Raw genomic sequence first — 18,964 nt, forward strand, 5'->3', positions numbered from 1 at the left:
GGAGGAAACAAATATGGCCATACAAGGCTTAGAGCATCCTTTCTTCAAAGGGTATTATTCACTTGAAGAAGCCTTTAATGCTGCCAGGACTCAACTTGGTGCTAATTTCTTTATTAACACTTTATTAAAAACAACAACTATGGTGCCAACTAGCTCACAATCAGAAGAAACTCCTACATATGCACAAATTACTGAAGGAACTCATGGGTCTCCTTCCTCTTCCACAACATTAGAAGAAAAGAAACCACAACGGGCCAATTATCTAACACTGGCCCAGTTAAAAGAACAAGCTGCTACAACTTTTGCTCAAAGAACATCCGACCCATATATTGGGCCCGCCCAACACTATACCCGAGGATATCAATTCCTACGTTCGAACCTAGCAGAACAATCTACACTACAGACATTTTTGAATTATGTGAAGCATTAAAGGCCTTCCCTCCTGGGCTAACTATTACCTATGAAGCAGAATTTGGCCCAAAACTTAAATGTCAGAAAATTGGGCCAACCTGTGAAGACTCTGCTAAATACGGATGTCCATGCCAGTTGCTATATTCCTTCCGAAAAGCCAACTTAGACTATGAAAGGTATAAAGCAATTTCATACAAAGGAAGGCTTATTACTCATTTTCTTCTGATGGACTATGGACTACTATACAAAGTCTGGATACATGATCCAGATTCTGTTAAAGATTTTCCTAAAAAGCTTGGTACTATTATTTCTCTGGCCCTCGAAGAAGAGGAAACGTTTGTTGTATGTACTTTTGACAGCTCTCCACCGGAATGACTTAACCTTAATATTGAACCAGCCAAACATCTGGTTAAGCTGGATATCAATGAAGTCGGGGGTATCCAAACAGAATTTGAAGATTACCCATCTGACCCCGATCTACATTGGGAAGCTCTCCCTACTATTGAAGATCAATTAAAGCATTAGAGAGCATCAGTACAAGGAACTAATTGGGCTTGGGATCGCTTGACAGATCCAGACAATTACTTCCTAATAGTAGAAACTTACACTGAGAAGATCTATTGGCCAAAAGATATGGGAACTAGATTCCTCCCTTTCTCCTTCAAAACACAGCATACGACATTGCTTCAACATTATAAAAGAAAAACTGAAAGATACTGTCAGAAGAGACTAGCCAGCTCTGTCCTCTCTGCCAGAGCATATAGAGCCGCACTCCACAGAAATATGCAGCCAGACTTAGCCAGAAGTTCACAAACTCCCTCTCTAGATCTTACCAATGACAATAACCTCGACAACTTAATGGAGACTTAATAACGTCATCCATGATGTCCTCTCCCATAAACACAACACTACAGTAACATCTACCAAAAATGTCATTCATGACGTTTTTTCTGCCACCTAGCCACTATGTCCACTCACCTAAAACGAAGCCATCTGTCCCCCCAACTAAACCCTTCTTTTGCCAGGCCCCCTTTCCATTTCTTAGAGCTTTCCACTTGTCCTTCGCCAAGCTTTCTCTTTCCAGGCCCCTCTCTTTCTCTGCTTTCCTTCTCTTCCAAGAAAAGCTCTCTCCTCCTCCTATAAAAGGACCCAAAAACTCTCTTGCTGAGGCATCCACTTCCCCCCACTGCACTCACTACTGTCCATACTCTTCCGCTGTTCTTCAAGTTTGCGCAAGTGTGTTTGTAAGTTCTCTCTGTTAAGTTATGTAAAAATTCGGTACTTTTATGTAATATATGTTGTCTTCTATGTAAGCTATCTTTATGTAAAAAATTTTATGTAACTCTCTGTAAAAACTCTCTATTAAATAAGATCTATGCTTGTTGCTTGTTTTATACTGATAATCTAAGTTTCTGTCTCTTTCGTCTTGGTTCTTTTCCTCAGTCCTTGTCTTAGTAACCGATAGGTGAACAGTAACTGTATTAGGAATAACCAAAATCATATAAGACCTGTGCGGGCTAAGTAAGAAGGGTAGCAACCCAAAAACTTACGCATAAGTCGGGGCACTAATTGAAAGGTGAGGTCCTGAACAGGTGAGGCTCCCTGGAAAACAAACAAGAAAAGAAAGCAGTTTAGTTCAAAAAAAAAAAAAAAAAAAAAGAGTAAAAATTTAAAAAGTCAATATATTTAACCATACCATCACGGTATTGTGACTATCTACTTTATTTCTGCACTTCACTATAACTGTATTTTTTTTACTATTTACTATTTACTGTTAACTATTACTGTTTTACAATTACTGTTTACTGTCAAGTTATTTTTGTTTACTGTTAATCTACTTCTGTTATTATTTACTGTTAATCTACTTTATTTCTGTTAAAATATATATATATATATATATATATATATATATATAAATTATATATGATTAAAAAAACAATTACCACCTATATTTAGCGCAATTAGTGCAGCTCCTCTTGTTACCTTTCTCGGGAAGCTTTCCACCGGTCCTTATTTAACCTCCTCCCACTTCTTACGGGGCGCATCGTCTGACTCCTTTTCAAGAAAGAAACGCCACGTCATCGTTTCAGGTTTCTATATATCGTTCCGCGACGAATTGTACTCGTCCTCGAATTTCATGTGAGTTCGGCCGAACCCAAGGACGACAAGACGCCACCATGCTCAGCCTCCTCCTCCGGCGGCGCCGCCTCCCGCACAGCCATGCGGCCAGGCGTTTCTCTACCGAGACCTCTCACGAGTCTACCCAGATCCGGCCAGGCTTCCTCGAGCAACCCTCGCCGCGGCCTCTCTTCGTCCAGAATCCCCCGGCCCCGACCCCTTCTCCTGCCGCCGCGTCCCCTCTCCGCTCCGCCTCCTCCTCCTATGCCATCGCTGCGACCGTCGTCTCAGCTTCGGCACTTGCTGCCTACGTCGCCCTCTCTTTTTCGGATCGGCCTTCGCCGAGGTCCGACAGAATCTACTCGGACATGGAGGAAACCCTAGAAAGGTCCAAGAATTCTGTTCGAAGGATCTTGGACCGAATGAGTCAGACAGGTGCAGCCGCTTCCGTGCTTTGGAAGTCGCTGGTTTCTATGCTTTCGTCCGCCAACCATGGGGTCCGGTCAGGGTTCGAGTTCCGGGTGGCCGCTCTGCTTGCGGATATCTCGGCAGCCAACGAGGCACGTAGGGCCGCCATTGTGGGGGCTGGTGGAGGTGCGGTAGTGGATTGGCTGTTGGATAGTGTAGCTATCTCTGGACACGGAGGGGATCGTATTGGGACACAGTCGGAGTCGGCAAGGGCTCTTGCGCATCTTATTGCTGACCCAAATGTTTGCCACGCTGTCTTGGGGCGGCCATATGCGATCCCTAACCTTTTGAGATTCATCTTCTCGTTCCAACCGAAAAAATCCAAGGTGAGTTAATGATGACTTATGAATCAAAAGTTTTCCCAACGTCCCATTTTAGATGAATCACATACCTGAATGCATTGCTTTCAGATGTATGATAGCTTTTGTCCCACCTGACAGTCTTTTTTATGAGTGTTACATTTAAATATATAACACATGCCCTTCTTCCCATTTATATTTCTAAATTATGATCAATTGTAATCTTGCAGCATTTTCCCCTGCTTCTCGAATTGTAATTTAATTAATTCTGTTAGTGAAGGAGTAATGATCGTTTTGTTCCTTCGGGACCAAAAGGCCCAAAACAAGTTAGTGTAGTATTGAATTAATTGTGTTGTGCACCAGGACAGTCTGTGAAACATTCAGCAAAGGATGGTTCTGATGTTTGTAAAGGAAGGAGCATGCTTGTTGCTGCTATCATGGACATAATCACTTCAAACTGTGATAGTGTTGATCAACCACTTAAACCATTGTTGCCTGCTAGTGCAGACACTAGAGATATTGCAACAGCCCTTGAAGTAGTCGAGGAAGGAGGATTGCGCCTTGAAGTTGTTGATGAGGATGGAGATAATGATGATGGGGACAACGGAATTCAGGGAATTGGAATAAAAGTGCTTGGGGGCACAACAATTTTGGGATTTTCTTCAAAGGAAAGCATCTTAGAACTCAGCCAGCCTCTTCATTATCAGTTACTTAGACCTAGAGAGAGATATCAGAATCTTGAATTAAAGGAAAATATTAGCAGTTCATCTAGACATGAGAGATTTTCTTTTACTATCCCAGGCCTGTGGGATGATTTGCAGAGGGAACATGTCGCTGTACCTTTTGCTGCATGGGCTTTAGCAAATTGGGCTTTGGCTTCAGAGCTTAACCGAACTCGTATTCTAGAACTTGATAGTGTTGGTCGGGCTATTATGACTACATTAAGGGCACCTGAGAGATCAGTGAAATGGCATGGTTGTTTGGTTGCTCGTGCTCTTGTAGATGATCCGAAGTTACCATTGAATGTATCTGTTCCTGACTGGAGCTCCAGCCTTCTTTCTACAGCATTTCATGCCAGCAATAGTGAGGATGTAACTTTGGCTCAAGTAGCTTTGTCAGCTTTTCTTGTCTCCATTAAGCGGAGTAATGAAGCAAAGGTTGTGATGATGGAGAAAGGGCTTGATCTCATAAGAGGAATTGGTAAGCAGTCTGAAAAACATTGGCATTTACGAGAAACTCTAGCCAAGGTATTGGAACTAATTTACAATGGGGACATGCACTTGTCTCTTGAAGAAAGTCAAAGATGGTCCGGTATTCTTCTTCATTGGATTATTGATGAATCATCCAACCTAACTACTCGTCTGTCTGCTATGAAAACCCTTTCTTTCATCATGGAGGATTTTGGGCCACATTCAATACCAATTTCGCAAGGGTGGTTGACTATATTGCTCAATGAGGTCCTTGGATCTAGCAAGAAAGCAAACATGAAAGGAAACAATCCACCTAAGTCAGACAAAGTGAAGGTTTGATTCCTTTGTTCGAAATGCTGCTTTTATTTGTCTTACAGTGTTTCAGCTTATTAAATATGTGGACCTATAAGTTAATACTTTCTTGTGCGTGTATGTTGTCTTGGTTGTTAGAAAAATTTCCAACAATAGACAATTAATTGATTAAAAAAATGGATAGATTATATCTACCATGGATGAAAGCGCACACACTTTGAAGAGTTTTTTTTTTTGGATTATTTAGTTATGAGAATTGAGAATTATGCAATGTTAGTTACACAACTCTAGAATAATTCCATGTGCCTCAATCGGCAATCTCATGGGTCATTTGTCTCAATCGTCGATCTCGTAGTATAAAAGAGAAAATTATATCATTGCTTGAATGATCAAAACAATAGTGAGAGGCCATATCTTTCATAGGCCTTATGATCACCAAGTCTTGTATGACTTTATTTTTTTGTTTTTTATTCACATGCTTCTTCTTCACCAAGAATTTAACTAGTGGCCAGTGTCAGCATTTGTTTCTTGGTCATATTCTTCTTGCTACTGAACCAAAGTTGAAACTTGATAGTTGTAATGGAAGATTACCTATTGTGTAATGCTATAAAATATGTTCCATCTTTACTGAAATCTTTTGAACCTACAGCATTTGGTATCTCTACTAAGTACTAACTTGATGGATTCTGTTACTTCTGCATCATTTTGGAAATTTGATCAGTCACATTAACATTGGTTCTTATACTGGCAGCAATGTCTGAACACAGGATAACTGATATCTGACGTTGCATCTGTCAAATTTCTAACCTGTATTCCTGAATGACTGACTATGTTCCACTAGTGATTTAGTATTTTGTCCCATTTTAATTGTTGTTACTATAACCTTGCAGACTCAAATTGATCAATCTAATGCTCAATCTGCAGTACAGATATCCAATGAATTAGCAACTTCTGTGGTTAAGCTTACTGGATTTCAGTCGGATCTTAAATCAGATACTTCTGGTAATAGTCCATTTAATGATTTTCTCTCCCTTGAACCATTTTCTACTCTAATTAAGAATACGAAGAAGAATAGTTTGCCTAAGTTTGATGCTGCTGATTCAGCTATTGCTACATTGAAAGGCATAAAAGCACTGACAGAGCTTTGTGCTGAAGATACTGTTTGCCAATGTAAAATAGCTGATCTTGGTGCCCTTGTCTTACTTCGGCGTTACCTGTTATGTGATGATTATGAAAAATTAGCTGCTAATGAAGCATATTTGGCATCAAGAGTTTTAGAGCCTCAAAGCCTTAATGCGTCTGTCCCTGGTGATTCACCCAATAAAAATCAAAATATAGAGCCATCTAGTGTGAGAGTTCCTCCTACGGCACACATCCGGAAGCATGCTGCACGTTTGCTTGTAATTCTTTCTCTTCTTCCAAGGGTTAAAAAAGTTATTTCTGCAGATCCTATTTTGTGTAAATGGCTTGAAGATTGTGCATGCGGCAATATTCCTTGTTGCAATGACCAAAAAATACAAAGCTATGCTAGGGCAACTCTCTTAAATATATTTTGTTTAGAACCTTCAGAAACTCAAGTGCTAAATTATATGCCTCCTGTTGATTTAAAAGACCCAAAGAGAAAGTGCCCTCTATATGAAGACATGATATTCTTGCTAAATCCTGAATTGCCACATTGGAAAGTTAGTCAGAAGCATGATGAGAACCATTCAGATGGTTCATTTGGTCAGATGTTAGTTTCTGGCCCTTCTTCACCTTGCAGTGTTGGTCAGTGTGAAGAAAATAATTCCGACAATTCTAGCTGTCTTGTTAATTCAGAGCAAGAATCTGAATCTTCTTTTCCTCTACTTGATGTTGTCTTTGTCCATGGATTACGTGGCGGTCCTTTTAAGTCATGGCGAATAGCAGATAACAAGTCTTCAACAACCAGCAAAGCTGGTCTTGTGGAGAGCATTGATTTGGAAGCTGGTAAATTGGGTACGTGTTGGCCTAGTGAGTGGCTAGGTGCTGATTTTCCTTGTGCTCGTATATTTAGTGTTAAGTACAAGGTGCGTATTGTATATAATGTCATTCTGGTTAATAGTTTTTTTTTTCCTGACAATGACTTGTATATCTTAGTTATATCTTATTTATGCATATATCATTGTCTATTTACATTGAGTAGCAGCTCTAGCAGTTTTAAATTTTTCTAGCTCTTCTTCAGGTTATACCTTCTAACAAACATCTAGCAATTAACTTAAATGATTCATGCAGACAAATCTGACTCAATGGTCTGGAGCTACCTTGCCGCTTCAGGTTAGTGTTCTAGTATCTCCAAGAGGTTCCAATGAGAGATTTAGTTCACTGAGTTATGGCCATATTGTCATGCTTGCCTCTTTTGTTATGCAAATACAAAAATTATCAAAGATTCACAGTTTCTATATGTGCAAGTTTAGCTCTTAGCTATTGGGTTGTTTGCTTGTTTGTTTACTTTGTTCATTGGGTTTTGAGATTGATTGCAGTTTCCTAGTTAATCTGGGCTATGAGCTTGTTTGTGATATTCTGGTTTGGTGGCGGCTCCACTATCCTTGGTGTGCTTTTATCATAAGTTTTTCAAGAAAATAATTAGGAGACTGTGAAGCTTGTCTTGTCTTATTTGGGATTTGACACTTTTTTGTGAACCTTGATGAAGTGCTGTCTTTGGGAGGTTGGAAGGATCTTTTGATCAAGGGGTTGCAATGAGTCATTCACTACAATATGGGGAGTCAAAAGTTTCTGTAATTGCAAGCAAAATTATGTATCTACCTTTTCATGAAGTTCTAGGGAAGGGGTTCAAGTTAGAACATTGAATTGAGTAGTCTATGAATAATTTGTTATCATTGTGCACTGTTCTTGTTATCTTGATAGAGTCTTTGCAAATTGTATTAGTATGGGTTGAATGACTGTTAATATTTGTTGAGCTCTGGATTTTTTTTGTATATATTATTTGCACAAGCATTCATTCAAAATCTTGAGCAGTTTGGCATGCTTGTATTTGTATTGGCCTAACTGACATACTGATTCGATTAACCAGTTACAATCGGTGATTAAGCATTCTGTTAATGAGTTGGGGCGAAAAGTCACTAGCCAAAGTGAGAACAACTTGAAAAATTCTACCAGGACACCAAATTTTTAAAATTCTACTAATATTTCCTTAATTTATATGTTGATCCAAGCCCAACGATTATATCCACTTATTCTATTCGACATGTTTCTTTTGTATGAATATTACAGTCTCTCATGAACACTATACATATTCTCTATTACAAAATTAAGTTCGTCAGTTCTAAGCATTCTCTCTTGTTAATTCATTTTAAGCAAAAATTGAGTTGTGCATATCTACCCACATTAGGTATCCTTTGTTTACTAGATTTTGTTTCCTTCTAGTCACCATCTTATATTATAATGATTGAGATATAATTGGATAATGGATCCATTTGGTTGTGTCCACTTAATCACCTTTCGTTTCTAGACTATTACCTTTCTCTTGTACAAGCATATGATTCTTCATTTCACTTTTTTTATACAGTTAAGAATTTCTGTGCAGGAGGTTAGCTCGATGCTACTGAGAAAGTTAACTAGAGCAGGCATTGGTGATCGACCTGTTGTATTTGTGACCCACAGGTAATAAGGTCTCAGCAGGTTTTCCTTTTTAAAATTTTTTTATTTGCTTGCAGTGCAAAAAAAATTTTCAAATCAATTTTTTTTACTTCCGCATGGGGTGTGCGGTGTAAGACCCTTAGCGAGGAGGCGTCTCCATCATTGGAGGTGCCCCTGCGTGTGAGAGCCACCCACACGCGTCGTCCAAGCTAACAATCTCGTGTGAGAGGCACCCACAATCTCAGTTTTTTTTCAACAACAACCAAGCCTTTTCCCATTAGGTGGGGTCGGCTGTATGAATCTTTTTACGTCATTGAGCCCTATCTCCTATTATATCATCATCTATATTTAAATAAATTTTATCTTGTTTTATTGTTGCTAACCAAGTCTTTTTTGGTCGTCCTCTTCCTCGTTTGATATATATATTTATCATAGTTTCACATATGTTATAGTCTATTATTGGAACCTTATGGTTCATGGTACGAATATTCATCAAATTGATTCATGTTACAAACTTCAATTTGACAACCTCAATCTTGAAGCATAAATGCATAAATCAGCACAATCAATCTCCTTTCTTAGAATAAGAGGCCAAACAAAATTTCAAAATTTATATCTTTTACTTCCAAAAGGTAAATAACAATGCTATTCTACATACAAAACTAATGGAAATGTATAGAGTTTGCATAGCACACTTAGGTGGCAGATATGGATAATTGCCTGCTGCACCAGAACTAATGAAAACTGCAATTACCCATTCTTCGTGCTGCTAGTTTCCTAAATGTAATTTTATTGGTTTCTTGTTGCAGTATGGGAGGACTTGTTGTCAAGGAGATGCTTCATGAAGCAAAGCTAAATAACCTTGAGGAATTTGTTAAAAATACTATTGGGGTGGTATGTATGCCATTTTGTCAGCAAGATTCACAAATGACTAGTAATGATGAAATTTCTAATGCAGGTATTCTATAGCTGTCCCCATTTTGGTAGCAAGCTTGCTGACATGCCTTGGCGAATGGGTTTGGTTCTCCGTCCAGCCCTTACTGTGTGTTAACTGTGAAACTTCTTTGTCCTTTAGTTTGACATAATTTGTTATAGTTTTAAGATTTTAGCTAAATTATTAGCACAATGTTTTAGATTGGAGAATTAAGAAGTGGATCACCCAGATTGTTAGAATTGAATGACTACGTCCGTCAACTCTATAAAAAGGGGCTTCTTGATGTTCTCAGTTTCAGCGAGGTAAATTATTTTGTCCCATCTCCTACTTCCAATTGGCTAAATTAATAGGCATCTTTACAGACACAGGTGACACCAATTGTTGAAGGCTATGGTGGCTGGGGCTTGAGGATGGAGATTGTACCTATTGAATCTGCATTCCCTGGCTTCGGTGAACTTGTTGTATGTCTATCCAAATTTATTTTGTTGTCCCTTATTTTGTCTACCTATTTTATAGTTTACACCCTTCTATTAGAATTATATCTTATATGCAAATACTTGTTGTGGTAGAACTATTAGAGTTGTTGTTAGTTTTAGTGAGAGGCTAAGCCAATAACCTGACATTTTCTAGCCTAGCGCCAAGAGGCAAGGGCGTTTGAGCTGGTGGTCCAATAAGGACAGTGATGCCGGGCAGGATTGCAGGCTACTGAAAAAGGAAGATTAGGAGAAAACAAGAAAGGATCCTTCTAAAACGAAGAGAAATACGTCGTTCTCTTAGTTCTACCACAATAAGAGATTTTATTATGAATAAAGGATAATTCCTCACCATTTAAACAAGACTCTTATATAGACCATAATCTAAGATCCAAATAAAGGAAAGAAATTACAATTAACAGATCTTAATTTCAATCTTGTAAAGAAATGAAATAGATCTTTTACCTAACATTGACAAGGGAAGAAAAGGAAAGTATATAATTGAACGATTTTAACTCAAAACAGGACGCAGATCAATACAAATCATCTCATATAAATACATGAATACTAAAATTATCTTAAATACCCTAAAAACGGGAATTACTAAAATAGTAAAAGGACCTTGAAAAGGGTTTAAATGGTGGAATTGGGGCCAAAACTTGGCAGTTACGGTTTCACCTATAATAAACGTAGGTTTTCAAATTTTGCACTTGTGGTCACCGACAGAGCTTGATTCCGAGTATCGAGTCAAAAGTTATGCCTTTTTAAAGTTTTAAGGGTCATATTGGGTTTCATCGTGGGTTGGACCTGCATCAGTCTCCTCAAGTTGAAAAGAACTCGCCTTCAAGTTCATATTAGCTTCATCAACATTCGTCGTGCTTCACATTGAAGACATTGGAAGTCTTTAGAGGACTAGAAAGGCGCAACTTATAGGCGTTGTCGTTAATCTTCTTCAGTATCTCACATGGTTCGATTTTCCAATCTTTTAGTTTATTATACTCTTCAATAGGGAAATGATCATGAGTCAATATAGCTTAGACAAAATTTCCAGTCTCAAAAAGTACCTATCGACGATGACTATCGACCCGAGCCTTATACTTTGGTATTGCTTTCCATAATGGCCAATTTCACTTGCTCATGAATACCTTAAAGATGCCCTGCCATTTCATTCGCTTTAGGACTAATTCGCTCTACACGTGGATCAGGGACTAAGTCTAGAACTCTCGATGGATTCCGCCCATAGACAATCTCAAAAGGACTTAGTCGTGTTGCTCGATATGTTGTAGGTAAACTCTACTTGAGGTAATGCCAAGACTCATTGCTTTGGTTTAGTTCAAGCATCTCAAAAGATTACCCAGACTTTGATTCACCACCTCAGTTTATCCATTTGTTTGAGGATGGTAAGCACGGCTAAAGTTCAACTGCGTGCCCAATTTTCCCAATAAACTCTTCCAGAAGTGACTGTTGAACTTGGTATCTCGATCTAAAGTCATGGGTCGAGGAACGTTATGTAAACACATGATCTCCCTTTAAGTAAAGATGGGCAATCCGGCAACATCCATAGTCTTCCTGGAAGCTACGAAATGTGCCATCTTTGAGAATCTATCAACCACAACAAGAACTGAATCTGAGGTTCGTTGGGTGCATGGTAATTCCAATACGAAATCCATGTTGACATCAAACCAAGGAACTTCAGGAACGGGTAGGGGAGTGTATTCTTCTTAGACTGCTGGCCTACAGAATATCTGTCAACAAAGTGAGCCACATTGTTGGCGTCTTATCACGTCTAAAGTGTCCCTCATTATGAAGCTTACTCATAATCTGCTGTCTTAGAGAGCGTCTGGAATGCACAACTGCAAACCACAAAATAGATAACTATTATGTAAAATAAAATCATGTCATCGACAATCATGTATCTCCTGAATATCTTTCCGAATGATGGGTCAGCTGCATACATATCTAGAAAAATCTCAAATCCTGCAATGTTGGTGAGTAATGAAGAACACTGACTCAGGGCATCTGTGACACGGTTCAAACTTCCAGCTTGGTGCCTAAGTGTAAGGTGAACTCTTGTAAGTCACCTACTTGACATGCCGTCTACTCAGCTTGTGTTGACCATTAATGTACTTTAATGTTCCATGATCAGTAAACAAGATGAACTCCCAAAAATGTAGTGTTGTTAATGCTTCAATGACTGTACAATGGTATAGAATTCCAAGTTGTAGGTAGAATAATTTTTCTTGGACCTAGAGAACTTCTCGCTGAAGAAAGAACTGGTCACCCAGATTGACTCAGAACATTTCCTATACTTATGCCGGATGCATCACAGTTGACCTCAAATAATTTGTCAAAATCTAGAAGGGCTAGAATTAGTGCTTCGGTCATCCTCTGTTTGACCATTTGAAAGCTAGCCTCTACTTCTTCAGAATAATTGAAATCCCTTCCCTTGAGACATTTGATAATAGGAGCAATTTGAGTGCTGACAGTAGAAGGAAGCCAAGCCATGCAAACTTCTGACATCGTGCAAGGTCCTCGGTTTCCAAGACTACATCTGTCTTTGTTTGATACAAGTGTGCACCATCAGTAGACACAATAAAGTTGAGGAAAGTTACTTATATAGTAAAGAAAAAACACTTCTTATTGTTTACAAATAAACACTTTGTTTTCAGCTTTTTGGAGACAACACAGAGATGATCAAAGTGTGATGCCCAAGTCGGACGGTAAACGAGAATGTCGTCAAAGTATACCACCACAAACTTTCCCATAAAGGATCGTAAGATCTAATACATAAATCTCATGAAGGTGTTGGGTGCATTGGACAATCCAACGTCTTGAATGTCGTATTCTATTCATTACCAGACCTAATTCTGATATGCTGGTATCATCTTTTAAGGTCAATTTTTGAGAAGACTTTAGAATCGGTTAGCTGATCCAACATGTCCAAGCGAGGAATTGAAAACCGATACTTTACTGTAATCTTATTGATGACTCTACTATCAACACACATACGCCACGAACCATCCTTCTTCAGCACTAGTAGGGTAGGAACTGCACAGGGACAACTCCACCACCTGATGCTGCAATTCTTCAGCTTCCTTAGGGCTAAGGCGATAAGCTAGCCGATTAGGCAAATTTGACCACAGAACAAGGTCAATGTAATATTGGATATCTCGCATAGGCGGTAGCCCGGAAGGAAGATCCTCTGGCATCAGCTCATCAAAATCCGCTAGCAGCTGTTGTACTTCGGCTGGTAACGCAGCATCCATGGCAGGAGCAACGTTATGGCATGTAGCAAAGTATATACAACTCCATGCTTCACTTCATCTAGAACCGGGATATAGAAAGCATATTAGTATTTTTTAGGCCCGGAGTCGGGTCTAGCAGTATCAGGAAATTATTGTAACCCAGCCTTGGGAGAAAGACTTTTTAGTAAATTACCAGGTGAATTAGGAAAGGAAATACATAAAACTTGGACAGATCTACAGGTACCACCATTATATGACAACATAGGAGTCAGAATTCAGCATATACTCACAACACTTAAAACAAAATACACTTACATTGAGATTCAAAAGCAACTTAAGAATCAACAATATGGTTTTTATAGTCAAATCTATACCCCTCAGCAATATGGAAGCCAACAAAACCAAATAAAACATAATAGACAACGACAGCGATTACCCGCTTCGAAATCCAAATTTACACCCAAAAAGACTTACTATCTTAGGAAGAACAAAGAACGTAAACCTTATCTAAATAAAGAAAAACATGTTAGGAGATTTAAATCAAAGAAAACTTATACCAATACGATTACTTGTTTTGCTTGTCATGAACCTGGACATCTTTCTTTTGCTTGCCCTGAACAAAAAAACTTATATAGTCATGAAGCTGAAGTTGTGGGAAACACAAATTTTGACTTAATAGACGTACAATCAGACATTTCTGATACTTCTCCTATTTACTCAATCCTTTCTATACTTGATTTAAAAGAATTATCCTCAGAGATTAGAAAAGACTACTCTTTGATCAATTCTTTCTTAAACCCACAAAATGATGACTCCGAGGAAGACTTCATCAAAGATCCCATGTTTGAAGAAACCTTTCAAGAGTTTCAAAATCTATCTTTTATGTACCACCAGTTCTATCTTTTATGTGCCATCAGTTCATTCCTCAAAACTTAATGGATCTACGTTCCAAACAACGAACGTGTTCTCATGAATGGACTCTAAAAGAAGGGTCAAATAACATTCCTTGTTTCACATGTGGTTATTATCCTTCTATACTCAATAGAGGCTCTTGTAAACTTTGTAAAAAACAATGATGTAATCTTTGTCTAAATACTCTTTTCCAAATAGCCATTCCCCAAACTCATACTGTTAAACACAGTACACATAATACTTTGTTAGAATCTAGAGTAGCTATTCTGGAAACGCGACTCAATTTACTAGAAACAGAACTGAATCTACTAAGAGAAGGCACACCTCTGCAATATACTCAACCTAGTCCTGCTTCCTTTTCTCCTGAGCTCACCATTGTTGACAAAGGAAAAGGAATCCTACATGACGACCCTACTCAATTGCCAGACGATGATAAGGCGTTTGTATTTATACAAACCCCGAGTATCTGTAATATTGGTCTCACCTTGGATATACGGGTTCAGTGTCTCCTCAACATTCAAGGCCATGAGTTGACTCTCCATGCTTTCTTGGATAGTGGAGCCGCTACTTCCACTATTGATGAAGCCTTGCTTCTGTCTTTTATTCCATCCCCATCCATCCTTATTAAAACCACTAATACTCCTCTTTTGAGTACCCAATTTGATGGCCAACAACTTAGTTGTCGTAAATTTGTCAAAAATGTTCATCTCCGATTCTTTACAAATTGTGGAATCTTTAGTGCTCCCCTGACTCTTTCCCAATTATGGACTAGGCCTATGTCTCATAACTCTATTCCACTCATTTTAGGCCTTGACTTTCTTGTCTCCCCTGACAGGGCCCGTTTGCTTACTAAGGATTATGTTGTTTTCTTTTCTACACCTATTATCTCTCCTATTCTTTCTGCCTAGCCGTCTGAAGTTGGTGCTCTGAAGCGTGGTGAAACCCCACCTATCGAATCCTGTAACCCTACCTCTTCTTCCTGTTCAGGTAAAAAGAAGAAACCCATAATAAATATTTCCTTATAGGAAAACTAGTCCTACTTGGCGAAAGCCCAGAAGAACTAGAAGACCCCCTTATACAATATTTTAGGACATTGGATGCTGAGACAAATACTTATTATCAGGATTGTTTTAATCCAAGGTACTTGTATACTTTAATAAGCCATCAGGATAATCTAGATACGGTCATATCTCGACTTGAAAAACTAGAAATTCTAGGAGACAATCCCACTAAATATTGGGAAAAAGATAAGGTATATTGAACCCTTTTTTCCTTCATTACACAGATTTGTATTGTTTTCTTATAGAAGGCTTGTGAGTGCGTGACTTGAGAAAGTGGATTCTAGCAAATAGTGCTATGCGTCCTAGAGCAGTCTCAAAACCCCAAGTGGCATCAGAAGCACGTTGGGATCAATCCCAAGGATTCTAGCCTCTTAATAAAGGTTCAGAAATATAGCGGTCTAGTTCAAGTTTCTTAACTTTTCCATAATCATCCTAAATTTTGAAACAGCTCCCTGACCATGTTTTAATAAAACATTGATACTATTGCTAGTATAGAGATGTGGCTATTTGCTACTATTGCACCAGGCTTGTCCATTGCCAGATTATTATTGTTATGGAACCTATTCCATTGAAACAAAAATAATTTCGAAAATGGATGCTTTTGATAATAATTTTATTGATCTTTTCACCTTGATACCAATCTTCAGCTGAATGCTAGGATAATTAAATTACAATCACTTTACATTTGATAAAAGATATCTGCCCATTTGTGCACATATCTGTAGGAATTTAGCTTGCTTAATTAATCTGGCTGTGTTGGTGATTTCAATATATTCTATAGTCACACCAGAAAAATATGGTTTTTTGAACAATCCTGATAATGTTGCTACTGGAGCAGCTTTCAGATTCCAAGTTTTGTTATTAACTTTGTTTATATGCGTGATGTGCTTTGTAGGTATTAGATTCCACTGATCATGTCAACTCTTGCAAGCCAGTTAGCCAGACAGATCCATCTTATGCTAAAACATTAGAGTTTTTGAAGAAATTAAAAGATCATCTTGGCGTAAGTAGTTCTGCCAAGCAGGACAAACATACTGGATGATTAGTAATCATCAATCAGAAATTATGCAAGATCAGCATTGAATTACCCTGATCTTGAAGGCTGATCCATTAATTTAATGAAGAGGCTCATCAAGTAGATTCACTGGGAAAGGTACATGTTTGTAGGTGAAATGAGTAGCTCAGTTGTAGATTATGTGAAATTACTATATACCATAAACGTGAGATATTTGCATTTTTTTTTCCTCCCATTTTATCAATATTTTTTGATGTAAAATGAATATTCTCAAGGAATGAAAATGAACACATAATTCATACTGATGATACAGTGAACGCTGATCTAGTATCCTTCTTCAGATCCATCCAGTTTTTTGTAAATCAATCGATCATTTGCTTGTTCATTTAAAACAACCATCTTATGTATATTATAATATTTTTTATGTAATAAATCTGTATCAACATTATTGTATAATTGTAGTATTTAATATTAGTTGATAAATCACACAGTCATACTAGTTTATACTATTAACTCAGAGTGATGGCTTTATACTACTAGACGATGTATCAATACCACAAAGAACCATGTTGTCTTTCTTTCCATAGTGTTACTTCGAGTTTCTTAGTCTTCTTTCGTCGGAAAGCCTTTGCGCGAAGTTAGCAAGCACCTCCTCGTTGGTTTCCTCTCCCGCGCAAGGCTCGTACATGCCATTCTCCAAGTTGACTCTCGACACTCTCTTCTTTAGCAAATTGTTTCCGATCTCCATCAAGTTCCCCAAGTTCTCCTTTGACGATGCGTCCAGGGACGCAACATTTCCCTTCAGAGTATCATCCTAACAAAACATTTTTCATCAAAATTAGTATAATCCTAATATCACTTGTATAAATGGTTATGATAGGCTAATTAATTATTAATAAAATTTAATTTTTTTTAAAAAAAATATGGGAATGATTAATAAATAAAATTAATAAATAAATCCAATTTCTAAAAACGAGGGACCTACCTGGATGCGCAGGTAGTTGTCCTGGGAATGCAGCGCTTGGAAGACGACGGCGGCGTGGACGTCGACCATGTCGGCGCTGGCTTCGTGGTACACGTCGACGATGGGCGCGGCCATGGTGCCCTTGTCGTAGAGCCACGCGAGCACGCCCCACCTGCTGGACTCCTTCACGCTGTACCTCTTCTCCTGCTTGTTCGATCCCGCGCCCAGCGAGATCACCAGAAACTTGCCGTAGTCCGTCGGCCTGATCGGGAAGAAGTCCGCCTTCCTCGACGAGATCGCCTTCGTCAATTGGCTCATCGCCGCCAGCGTCGGGTTGTTCGCCGCCACGCCCCCGTCCACCAGGTTGAACTCCCGCCGCCCCCCTGACTCGTCTTCCGTCGCGAAGTAGTGCGCCGGGAAGTACGTCGGCGTCGCCGACGTCCCGATGCAGATGTCCGACAGCATCGCGTCCTTCAGCGGCTCCGACTTCATCTGCAATACGCCAACTCTTCCTGCGCAATGATCAACCATTTCCATCTATCCATCCAAATTGATCTTGTGATCGATCGTATCACCTCGAAGGACGAGAAGATAGTGGGATGGAGAAACTTGATGTCGAAGGCGGGGATCACCACGTTGGTCAGAGTTTCGCTGAGCTTGGTGTCGCCGAACAGTTCTCGGATCTTGGAGCGCAGATACTCGCCGTCGTATTTGGGTCCGGCGAAGGCGGCGATCAGATTCAGCAGCGGATTCAAAATACAGGCGCTGCGAGAACAAATCAATCACCTTTCGGAAACGAGAACGATAACTGAATAGATTTCGGAACATTGATTACTTCCTTCTCCGTGGGAAAATTTTGGAGCAATTGTCAAGATAGAAGTCGACGATTTCTTTGGCGGAAAAGAGAGGCCGTCGATCGCCGCCGTCCTTACTGGGCGCCGCGAGCATGGCCGTGATAAGGCCGCCGGTACTGGTTCCGGCGATCACGTCGAAGTAATCTGCTATTCTCGCGTCTGCTCCATCCAATTCCTGCAAATCAAAAGATGAACTAATTCACTCTGCAGTAATTTAAACAATTAATCAAATAAAGAATTACTTGCAGTTTGGATTCGAGGAAAGCGAGGATGGTAGCTGGAATGAGTCCTCTGACGCCACCGCCGTCTATGCTCAGAACTGTCACCAGGTTTCCAGGAAAAGGATTTGAAGTATTATTATTATTATTATTAGAGTCAGAAGCTGAGCAAATCTGAGAGTCTTCTGACATGTTTCTAATCTCTCAAGAGATGCTACAGAGAAGGTGAAGAAGTTGCAATATATAATATAGACGAGTAGAGAAGCAAGATCAATTTGGGTGGGGGCGACATATAACACTTATTATGTAGTTGTTATATATTAATTTGACTAAAATTATTTAAATATGTTAAAAATAATTTAAATACTATTATAACATTCATAATATTATAATTTAACCAATTCAAAAAAAAGTTTTTTAATATAAAAATATTTATATATATAATTTTTTAATTAAATTAACTAGATTTATTTTTATACTTCTTTGCTACAATAACATTTGAATAAAAATATTTTTTTAAACCATAAATATGACATAGCCCTTTTTTTATTTTTTATTTTTTTTTTTTGTCGAGGTGTGTTCTATATTGATTCTGTCTGAATGAGAAAAGGTAGAAAGTTAAAGATGGGATGACTATTGACGGGATGAAAACCTCAATCCTACAAAATAAAACCAAACCAAACCAGGGAAAAGGTCCCTGACGTTAACCCTCCGACGCTCAAGTTAGAATCAGGAAGAGAGAATGAGTAATCCAGAAATAGATAAATCTAGTCTTTTCTCATACCTGGCGTACCCATTTATATCTTTCTTTGTGATCATTCATCTGTCTTTATTTAATGATATTAATTGTCAGAGGAAGACTTCTTTGTCTT

General features: G+C 38.8%; 2 protein-coding genes across 8 annotated transcripts; one reads left to right on the plus strand and one right to left on the minus strand.

The window, feature by feature from the left end:
* Positions 1-2,524: 2,524 nt before the first annotated feature.
* On the plus strand, positions 2,525-16,361 carry LOC122009462. Of its 7 annotated transcripts, none has more exons than XM_042565628.1 (11): positions 2,526-3,323; positions 3,665-4,819; positions 5,728-5,800; positions 5,903-6,846; positions 7,052-7,093; positions 8,364-8,440; positions 9,226-9,310; positions 9,375-9,458; positions 9,551-9,652; positions 9,713-9,811; positions 15,937-16,361. In XM_042565628.1, the coding sequence occupies exons 1-11, from the start codon at positions 2,589-2,591 to the stop codon at positions 16,081-16,083; spliced, it is 3,543 nt and encodes a 1,180-aa protein (XP_042421562.1). In that variant the 5' UTR covers positions 2,526-2,588; the 3' UTR covers positions 16,084-16,361. The 7 variants fall into 7 exon arrangements, 6 of the variants coding, with proteins under 6 accessions (XP_042421562.1, XP_042421561.1, XP_042421559.1 ...); XM_042565627.1 differs by having other exon boundaries at positions 2,527-3,323; positions 5,689-5,800; XM_042565625.1 differs by having other exon boundaries at positions 2,527-3,323; positions 5,689-6,846.
* Positions 16,362-16,501: 140 nt separating this feature from the next.
* LOC122009464 (patatin-like protein 2) lies at positions 16,502-18,305 on the minus strand. Its single transcript, XM_042565631.1, has 5 exons — positions 18,117-18,305; positions 17,856-18,049; positions 17,596-17,785; positions 17,042-17,512; positions 16,502-16,870 (listed from the first exon to the last, which is right to left on the minus strand). Exons 1-5 carry the CDS (start codon positions 18,282-18,284, stop codon positions 16,646-16,648), a joined length of 1,248 nt encoding a protein of 415 aa, XP_042421565.1. The 5' UTR covers positions 18,285-18,305; the 3' UTR covers positions 16,502-16,645.
* Between the last annotated feature and the right edge of the window lie 659 nt (positions 18,306-18,964).

This window comes from Zingiber officinale, chromosome 8A, assembly GCF_018446385.1.
Source record: "Zingiber officinale cultivar Zhangliang chromosome 8A, Zo_v1.1, whole genome shotgun sequence".
NCBI classification, from domain to species: domain Eukaryota; kingdom Viridiplantae; phylum Streptophyta; class Magnoliopsida; order Zingiberales; family Zingiberaceae; genus Zingiber; species Zingiber officinale.